At 38.9% G+C, this 10,833-nt stretch overlaps 1 protein-coding gene across 1 annotated transcript in view; it reads left to right on the top strand.

Annotated features, from left to right (window-relative positions):
* The first annotated feature begins 3,957 nt into the window (after window positions 1-3,957).
* Window positions 3,958-10,833, top strand: part of IGFBP7 (insulin like growth factor binding protein 7) — a 27,728-nt gene continuing 20,852 nt past the window's right edge. Inside the window, exon 1 of the mRNA XM_039345235.1 lies at window positions 3,958-4,541. Coding sequence (XP_039201169.1) covers window positions 4,088-4,541 — 454 coding nt within the window. The 5' untranslated portion in view covers window positions 3,958-4,087. The remainder of the gene's footprint in view (window positions 4,542-10,833) is intronic.

Raw genomic sequence — 10,833 nt, 5'->3', positions numbered from 1 at the left:
TTTTAATGCCACAACCCCCCAACCGGTCGTAAATCGAGGACTACTCAACCGGTCGTAAGTCGAGGACTACTCAACTGGTGCAGCACCATTTGCAGAATGGGACTTTTGGCAGGCTCATCAGGGCAGAGACAGCCTGGACAATTCCTATTGGCTTTTGAAAGCCAATAGAATTAGACTCTATTCAAGAGAGTCTATTCTATTGGCTTTCAAAAGCCAATAGAATAAAAGGGAGTAGCACAGCTAAGGAAAAGGGGGGGAAAATGGCGGACTGCGTTGTTTGGCGACCCCCGTGAAATGGTCGTTAGACCCCAAATGGGGTCCTGACCCACAGGTTGAGAACCACTGTTTTACAGGAAGTTGTGTCTAAATTAATCTGTATTTCAGTTCCATTTCCCTGTGTCATATACTTTGGAATATGAGAGAACAGCCTTGACTTTCTATGGGACATCCATCCTATGTGTTAGCATATTCTCCCTTGGGCTTCGTGTCTGACGGTGAAGTGTTCCAATTGCTTCAGTTTCTTTTCATAGCACCTAAAATTAGAAGAGTTTGGGAGCATCATTTCAGATTAGCATATTTCATTAAAAGGCAGAAATTTCTTCTCACAAAAGCAAGAAGCAAGACTGCGAAGTTGAAAAACATCTTAGAAACAGACAACAGGAAACCACTTTGTAGAGAAAACTATGGCCATGTAATCCTCAGAAATCAAGTTTAACTTGAGGGAGGTTTTACATTTATCACTCCTGAGAGGAAGCAGAGAAGGAGATGAGGTCTCTTCCCTTGGTCTAGAAAACGTTACCAAATGAGGAGTCTTATTTACTGCATATTACCCAGTCTATTTGGTTGAATTGTTTTGCTGCTGGCTTTCTAGAAAGTGAATGCAGTTCTGAAAGAAAGCATGTGAAGTTTATAGCAATTTCCTCTTCAAAGCTGACTCCTACAGAGGCTGCAACCCCGACAGAAAAGAACTTATTGGAAGAGCACTCATAATAGACAGCTGTCCCTCCACCTGCTGCTGGAAGGCCTGTTGTATGGCACACCATACTAGGACAGAAGAGCAGTGGAGTCCTTCACTGCTGAGGATGAATGTAGTGGACCTCTCATTAGGTCGAAGGGCAAAAGGCGGAGTTATTCTTGCTCCATTGCTTCTAAATCACAGCTAAAAAAAAACCCCACAAGCAAATATAGATTCTTTGCAGTTCAGCTAATTATGCCTGTCTTATATCCAAATATGTGGAAAATGATATTCAGTTTATTGATACCTTTCCCTACCTCATATCTTGTGGAATCAGGCTTTAATGCTGTTAATCATATTATGACCAAAGAAAGAAACTGCCTGAATATTTCCGAAAGAGGAGACCTTTGTTTGTTCCTTACAAAAATTGAACCAGATATCCAGTATTTAGTTTCGCAGCATCAGCCTCAGGGATCTCATTAATAATTTAATTAATTAAATGTAATTTCATCAGACTTCATGCTTCTATGTATGCAAAGTATAAATAAAAAGATAGATTTAACTACAATAAGTTTTTTTATAAAGATTTATTCTGCCAAACTTAGCGAAAGTACGATATAAAGTATTTGGTAAGTAATTATTATTATATGCTTTAACTTGCTGTTACTCTGCTTTATAAATTTTATAAAGTAAAGTTACTTCCCTACTTTATAAATCGCCATTACTGTGGAACCAGTGGGCGGCTGGAAATGTTTACTACTAACAGAGATACAAAAGTGGGCAGTAGGTATAAAAAGGTTGACTACCCCTGACATAGTACATACCAAATGAGCTGGGTTCACGCAACCCCAAGACTATCCCAAAAATAACTAAGTTTAAAAGAAACACATTTAGTGTATTTTGTCAGTGCAGCTGCCCATGTTTGAATACGCCACATCTTGAACATGCTTCGGCATGTTGTGCAAAGTCAGCCAATATATTTCATTTTTAAAACAAAGTTCATTGCATGTTAAAAAAAAGCATCGACTCGTCTGAAAGTCACGCTGGCTGGCTGTATACAAGAAAAGAATAAATATGTACCTTTATTTTAAATCAAGAGAATTTAGCCTTACATTCTGAAGTACTCTGCCCAAGCAAGGTAATTGAATGGCTTTTAAAAAATAAGCTGTTTATGGAAAACGGAGAATTTGTTTGATCAGCAGCTGCTACTGACAGGTTGTGCACTGCAATGTTCTATAGAAAGATCAGTGTATTTATTAAACAAATTTATAGAGCTGTCCAATTCACACATTTGTGGTTCCTGGTGGCTTATATTGTTATTGTTTGGGTTGTATTACACATTCAACCATTGTTTCAAACCTTGATGGACAGCCATCAAGAGTCCTGTAATTTCAATTATCTCATTCCTTATTACACTTATTGTCCAATCCAAAGTAAAACTGAAGAAATAAAATATAATTATACATTAAAAAGTATTTTAATAATAGCACTTCCCCTCGATTCTCAAGTCTACCTGATCATTTAACTTTTAAAATTGTATTAGTTTAGTAGCTAAGGACTACTTAAAATGTATTGTTTCAATTCCTATACCAAGTAGGAGACTGGATCTAATGGCCTATCTTCCCTTACTTACATTTTTTTTATAAATATATCAGAACATGCAAGGTTTTAATGGCCATTTAATATTTTATTTTCCAACGATCTTAGGCTGAAGAAACATATGGAATGAATCTTATTTAAAGTTCTTGGCAAAAACATTGAATATTATTTGGATCAATAAATTCTTTTCAGAATCACTCATCCCTTAGTATTTGGACTACTGCAATACACTCGTACATGAGGTTGTTCTTGAAGACCATTTGGAAGCTGCAATGGGTCCAGTGTCTGCAAGAACAGTTAAGACTTTCCTTTTTTTAATATAATTTTTATTGAAAAATGAAAAAGAGTAACAAGTGAAAGAATGTATGACATGAGCCAGTTTAGTCTAGTGGTTAAGGCACCAGGCTAGAAAATAGGAGATGGTGAGTTCAAGTCCCGCCTTAGCCATGAAAGCCAGCTGAGTGACTTTGGGCCAGTCGCCCTCTTTCAGCCCAACCCACCTCACAGGGTTGTTGGTGTGGGAAAAATAGGAGGAGGAAGGTATGCTGGATATGTTCACTGCCTTATTTATAAAAATAACAAAGGCAGGATACCAATAAGTAAAATAAATAATACAACGGGCTAAAAGTTTGGTTTATAAATATGGATCAATAGGGGAATATGTGGCAGAAAGGATTGCAGTTTACACTGTTATAGTCTTAAAGATAATTTTTATAAAATGTCATCAGTAAAACCATCGAGGAGTATAAAGGCTCTTCAATCATCCTAGAAATGTAAAAAATCCAAAAATTTTGGACACAATTACACACAATAATACTCAGGTGACCCTGAGATAAACCTCCAAATGGCCTGAGAGACTCTCTTAAAAAAATGCAAATGACCTGCTGTCTGCAAAGAGTATAAATCCTTCCATTCCAGTCAGAGCTGAAGAAGCTTCCTGGATGAAAAGCAAAACATCTTCAAAGAAAAACAAGAAAGTCCAGTTGCCTCCTGAAAAAGCACCTTTGGGACAACCATGACCTGGACGATGGAGACTCTCCATAGACATTGACCTATGTGATGACTACAACAAAACTACTATATGCACAAAGGTGAAAAGGTGTGACTTTATCTACAACAGAAGGCATGGGTGGTGAAGACAAGGGAATTTGCTGAGATGGCCAAATTGACTGCTTTAAGTAGAGGTAGGGCATTGTCTAAATTTAATTATGTTTGGCTCCTTATGGGAAACAGAAAACAGAAACTACGCTAATAAACACGTCTGGTGAGGTACCTCCTTCTGTGCCATTTAAACTTTGAAGCCCCCGATTTATTCTCTTCTCTCACCCCTTACTCCTCCCTCTCCCGCCAAGGACATACAAAGTCTCTTGCCATCGTTTCTGTTTATAACGGCGATGCTGGGGGCGGAGACTTAACTCCAGGCTGCCTCTTTTAACGCAGAGCTTGCGCCAGCAATTAAGGTCCCTCGCCAGCCCTTGCCAGGAAGAGGAGTCCCGACCACGCCAGCCGCCTCCGACCCAGCCTCTGGCAACCATGCGGGATATTTGGTGCGCTCCGTCTTGGCTACTTTTGCTTCTCAGCTGCGCCGCGTCTCTGGAGGAGCCAGGCGCTTCGGCCGGCGGTTGCCCACCCTGCGTCCCCGACGAATGCCCGCCGCTGCCAGCCTGGGGTTGCCCGCTGGGCAAGGTGCGCGACAACTGCGGCTGCTGCTGGCGATGCGCCCGCGGCGAGGGAGAAGCGTGCGGGAGCGGAGTCTCGGACGGCGTTGCCGTCGTCTGGGGACGCTGCGCGACCGGCTTGGAGTGCCGCCGCCGAGCCAAAAGCCGGGGGGCCACCGGCGTGTGCGTCTGCAAGAGCCGCTACCCGGTGTGCGGCTCCGACGGCCTCACCTATCCCAGCACTTGCCAACTGCGGGCGGCCAGCCTGCGCGCGAAGAGCCGGGGCGAGCGCCCCGTCGAGCAGCGGAGCAAGGGGCCTTGCGAGCAAGGTAGGCAGAGGCGCGAGAAGGTGGCGCCTGCGCACCTGGGATTAAAGGTGGGAAGAGGCAAGGTCGGGTTGGGGGTCTCGGGCAAGGAATCCACGAAGTGGGGCTGTAGCCTAGATGCTGGCCCGCTCGCCTTCGCTTGGATGTAAGCCCATTGAATTCGCTGGGGCTGACTTCGGAGTGAGCGCACAAATAGGATCCAGCGCCCATTGTGTAACTTCTGAAGAAGGCAGTCCTGGGACATCAAGCATAGCAACCAATTTTTTTTAAAAAAAGCAACATCTGATAGTTGCTTAACCTCACAAAGGATGTAAAAAAACAGTTTGTTAGTTTCTGTACATGAGTTTATAGTAGAAATGGGCACCTTTGGATGGGACTCAAGTTCACCCTTGGCAAGTTTGGTCTGCCAGTCTTGTTTTTTTTTTTTAAACAGGTTCTGGTGTTCTAAAAAAAGGTGTGTGGTTTGGGTAAGGAAAATTATTTAAATTTAAGCTTTAGCTGAAAGTTTAATTCTTTTAGTTTTGATTCACATATTGAGTAAAACCCTGGTTACGGCTTTCTGTGGTGGGAGCACTGTAACTTTGGCTGGCATTTCATAGATGAGTTTTATTAATTTAGGACTGAGAATATTTGGGTATTTTATTATTTGTCTCCAGTAGTTCCTTGCATTTCTGCTAATCTGTACCAAGTTTAATCAAATTGGGATTTCAATCCCTATAGTCCTAACTTATTTGTAAGGGAATCCTAGGGATAGTTTTGGCTATTACATTGTATTTCTTGCCCTGCCTGCGGCAAATAATTTCCGCTGAATTTTAAATAATTTGTTTCAAATGTAATATTCAATTACAATTCAACTGTAATATCTAGTACTGTAATATTTTAATACTAAATGTATTAGTATCTTCACATCAAGATTTCAAGAAAATTTCTCAGGAAAGGTCATTCTGGGATTAGATATATGGCTGTAGAAAAAAACAGAAATCATTGAGTGATCTTCATTGAAGAGGAAGAACAAATTTTGGTGCAATCATCAGGAATTAGGTGTGGCTACTTGGTAATTTCAATTTAAGAGAACTACTGCAATTTTGAGGTAAACCTCTAGTAAGATTGTGGGCGTATGTTTTGTCTTGGAAAAATCACCTGTGAATATATTTTCAAGATGCATCATTTATAACCTTTTTGTGCCTCGTTTGCTTTATTCCTTTTTTTTTTTTTTTGGCTCATCCAGCAAATGTCTTTTTCCCCACCATTGCCTTGCATACCAGGAATGTTAATGTAGGAGTGGAAGATTGAGTGTTATAGCAAGTCTGCCTGATCTTATTATCTACAGTACAAAAAGGCATTCCAGGTTAGATCATAACACAATGTTTCTGAAACACTGTGGCAGTTTAAATAAATGTTTGGAAGATGCAAGGAGCACTCAGTTAAAGAAAATCTATCCATTTTGTTTTTAAGAGCATGAAAATTCCCAATTTGGGGGATTAAAGTAATGATTATAGTTAACTTTTTATGACTTCCAATAAAAGGCCTTTTAAATCTTTTAAGGAAACCAATTATTCCAAAATTTAGTATTTATTCACCATTTGCATTTTTTTATGCTCCATGCTGCATGATACCAATATTTGACTTTTGCAAATTAAGTACTTTCTTTGAAAGAAATACCTGAGTACGAATTTTCATATCAATAAAAGCTGTTTCTGCTCTTTTATCAGGAGGTTAATGCCTGGTTTAATGTTAGGCATAAACATATATCATCAAAAGAACTCATGGTGGTGAACATGGCGAGGTAGCGCTGCAGTAGGAATAGGATCTAGCCAGATGACAGGCAATGGATGAAGTAAGTTGTAGCATGACCTTCTGACTGAAAAGAGACAGAAAATCACCTGGTGGCACTCCATAAACCTCTGTGGGCTCACTTTGGGAATCACTGTCCTGACATACAGAGAGATTTTTCAGTTGTTTACCTCATGAACCATCCTCTGCATATTTTACACAAGAAGGAAAACTAGTATGAATCAAAATACAAAGCTTTCTTTGTTAAAAAAAATAACTAAATTTCTTGCTATGCTGTGATTTTAAGAAAACACTGGAAATACATCACTGAACTTAAAGCACTAAAGTTTTTATAACTGATATCAACTTGATGGCACAAAATCAATCTTAGCAACCACATAGAGCAGATAGATTTTCTCCATCATGATCTATCCATAACTTGCTTCTTCAGGTCTTCCAACAGCGCACCCATCACCACTGTAACTGAGCCCATCCATTTTGCTGCTAATTATCCTCATCTTTCCTTCCTCTTTTCCCAGCATTAGAACCTTCTCCAGAGAGCAAAGTCTTTGCATAAAGTCCAAAGGATAATCTGAGATTAGTCATTTGTGCCTGCAATGAGAAATCTGGGTTGATTTGTTGATTGATCCATTTATTTCTTGGCCTTCCATGGTATTCTCAGGAGTTTTCTCCAACACCAAACTTCTAAAACAGTGGTTCTCAACCTTTTTAATGCCGTGACCCCCCAACCGGTCGTAAGTTGAGGACTACTCAACTGGTCTTAAGTCGAGGACTACTCAACTGGTGCAGCACCGTTTGCAGAATGGGACTTTTGGCGGGCTCATCAGGGCAGAGACAGCCTGGACAATTCCTATTGGCTTTTGAAAGCCAATAGAATTAGACTCTATTCAAGAGAGTCTATTCTATTGGCTTTCAAAAGCCAATAGAATAAAAGGGATTAGCACAGCTAAGGAAAAGGGGAAAAAAATGGTGGACTGCATTGTTTGGCGACCCCCGTGAAATGGTTGTTCGACCCCAAATGGGGTCCCGACCCACAGGTTGAGAACCACTGTTCTAAAATATCAATTCTCCTCCTATCCTGCTTCTTCAAAATCCCAACTTTTACTTCCATGGAGTGTCATAGGGAATACTAGTCACTTGTTCAAAAATAGTTAATTCATTTATTGTTTTTAATTAAACTGAAATAAAATTACATCTACTAAATAGTCAATATTAAAGGCTTTTTTAATACTGAAAGAAGGGCTAGCTAAAAAGTTATTTTTAATAACTCAATATAAACAGAAGCAATTGTTTATGGTTAGGCTGTCTTTTAAGCATAGTGCAGATGTCTTGATGAATTTCATCTTAGATATTATGAGAGCCTCACCCAAATACCACATATCAAATGAGTGATTTGCTATTCTGATGGTAACACTAGACTGAATAGATTAAGATTGTGCTTATGCCTGATAATGTTTCTTGGTCATGTTGAATACCATTTAGCTGTTCCTTTGTATTTTGACTAAATGTTATTGTAACTAGAATAAAATTTTATCAATGTAGGCATGGTAGAACAGGGTGCTAAATGTGCTGAAGGTTTTAAAAAATCATTGAAATATGCAACCTTGCTTTCTATGCTTGCAGTTTGCATTTGGATAAAATCAGTCTTACAAAAATACAAAACTACTCACTAAACTTGGCATGTGCCTGAGGTTCTCTCCTACCCATAGCACACCATATGCTTTTGAAGAGATCTGCTCATTTTTTCAGTGCTCAGGTGTGTTTAATTTATTTATCTATTACATTTATATCCACCAAGAGCTTAAGGCGCAAAATGCATAACATGCCTTCTTCCAGTTTTTCCCTACAACAATCCTATGAAGTGGATTAGGCTGAGAAAGAGAGTGAAAGGCCCAGAATTAGCTTGTAAACCTCCACTGCTGAGGGTGGGCCTCATCTAACACCATAACCATTTCCAAGGGAAACTATAATAGTTGTTGAGAATGAAATCAGAGCTTTTTCAAAAGATACCAAAATTAAATGAAAGGATGTATTGGTTGTTCTATAATATTGAGTCTCACATACCAATAAAAGGAAATGGGAAGACAGGACCACACAGGCTTGAAATATGTTTTCGACTTGCCAAAGAAAAAATTCCAAACAAGCAAAATACTTAGCTGAGCCTCAGATGACCTCCAGACCCTACAGTAAGATAGAATATTTGCAAATGTTGTCAGTGGTTTAAGACAAGAGTATTCTAAACAGGAAATCTTGTACTTGTGATGAATTATTAGAGGAACAGCAAGTCATTGTGGGTGAATAGGGCTTTAACACTTGAGGAGATAGCAGAATCAAGTTTCCAAACTTATTATCATTTCCATATATCAGAGTTGAATAGATGAAATATAAGGATAACAATCAGGTCTATCTGATCATGCATAGTAAGAACCCCCATAAATCAAGATTGTGATCAGCTTCCAGGTGATTTAAAAGCTTTGTGGTAAATATGGTAACTGCTTTCTTGAGTTTACTGAACTCTTTCAGAAAGTTTAAAGTAGACAATATTAGTCTCAACATAAACAATCATTACTATATCTGGCTAATGTGGCTATATAACCTCACCAACATTGATACAAAGAAATATTTACACTAGGGTTGGAGATAAAAAGGACATTTTATTTCTCTTAATGAATACTCAATGAGCTTCTAATATACAATTTAGTTTCCCTGTTGTATAAGGATGACCTTTTGACTGCATATCCTTGTTGCTATGAAACAAAATTTGGAAACCATTCTGAAATAAAGTAATTTAAATCCCTCTCTTTGACCAGAGATCTTTTTTTAAAAAGAAATTAAAATATCTTTGTTTAGAAAAAAATGCTCTACAGATGTAGTTTCACCTGATGCATCAGCTGGTGATAATGGAGTTTTGGTAAATCTGTTCTGAGGAGAAACTGAGGGAGGTTCTCTAAAGCAGGGGTCCCCAACCCCCGGTCTGCGGACCAGTATTGGGCCACAGCATGCCAGCAATCGGTCTGCACAAACAAGCAAAGCCCCATCCGCGAGATGCAGGCAGCACACAAAACCATGCCCCCTCCGGTCCACGGAAAAAACTCCCTCCACGGAACCGGTCCCTGGTGCCCAAAAGGTTGGGGACCTCTGCTCTAAAGTCAATAAAAGAGAACTGATTGTCAGTGGCTTCTTTCCTGGGCCGTTCTGCTTCTAAAGTCTGTGCTGCATTTAGCATATATCTCAATTTTTAAAAAAACATTTTTAGAAAACAAGATTATGCTTTCATGCAGAGAGACTTGACATTACCAAATAATAGCTAATCCTTGTCATCAACCATGTATACGTTAGATTCTGTCTCTCCCCATAAACTGTCAAATCAATCATGCGTTTTCTTTCATTCCCCTTCCCTGAGCACATAAAATAGATTTATGCATAAACCATGTAATAGAAATAGACTGCTTTTTAAGCAGACACTTGCCAAATATCTCTCTGTGTCCAATTGTTTTTTTTTAATCTCTTACTTCATTTTTGTCTATGTATTCTTTCATCCATAGAATAATTGCCTGCCCCATAAAAGTATTCATTTAGAATGTTGCATAATTTTTCCAAAAACTCAACCCTGTTTCCTTCATCATCATCATTTACTGAAACATAACATAAATTCTCACCAACTACTGATTCCTATAGCAAAGTGCATTAGAACAATGAGCTGCAGATCTCTACCCTTATCGACGGCTTTCATATAATACTTGTTAGTAATATTAATTTAGCAATACTGGGAAGATATAGAATATTCCAGGCAAAGGGAATATTTGGCTAATAGCTTTTACTATAATCACTCCACAAGTAGTCCTCACTTAACCAGAATTGGTCGCTCCAGACTTACAACACGAGTTCCTTGGACATTAAATTAACAAATCACAGTTGTTAAGCAAAACATCACATGACCACAAATTATGATTTTACTGCCAGCTTCTCCATTGATTCTGCTTGTTGAAAACTGGATGTGAAATGTGCAAATGACAGACATATGATTGCAGGATGCCCACCAGTTGCAAAACACCCAAATGTCAATCTCCTGACTGGGGGATACTGGAGGAGTCATCAAATTACTTTTTCAGCACATTGAAACTTCAAATGGTTGCTAAACAGGGCAATCATTAAGTAAAGACTACTTGCATAGTATTTCTGGGGAGAGTAGAATTTTGAGCTCTGGCCAACTAGGACACATGCTTAATTAAATTGTAAAATGTTAATTAATGTTTACTACAATGTTTATAAGGCTGGAATCATCTTCTACAATTTGTACTGCATGTGTTATAAAACTTGTTAAAATTCTATGTCTAAATGCTTTTAGACCATATGTTATAAGTACTCTATATTGCACTATTCTTGGCAAGGCTACAATAATGTTCCTGAAGCTTTTAACAATAAGATAGAGTTAAAAACAATTCCTTGGCATCCATAGCCATCTTGTGTAAAAGGCATGAAAAGTGCAAAAAAAAAATTG

The sequence above is a fragment of the Crotalus tigris genome, unplaced genomic scaffold (assembly GCF_016545835.1).
Source record: "Crotalus tigris isolate CLP2741 ecotype Arizona unplaced genomic scaffold, ASM1654583v1 scf7180000017946.1269602, whole genome shotgun sequence".
Taxonomy (NCBI): Eukaryota; Metazoa; Chordata; class Lepidosauria; order Squamata; family Viperidae; genus Crotalus; species Crotalus tigris.
Note: the sequence above shows the minus strand (reverse complement) of the source record. Positions and strands in the feature narration are given on the sequence as shown.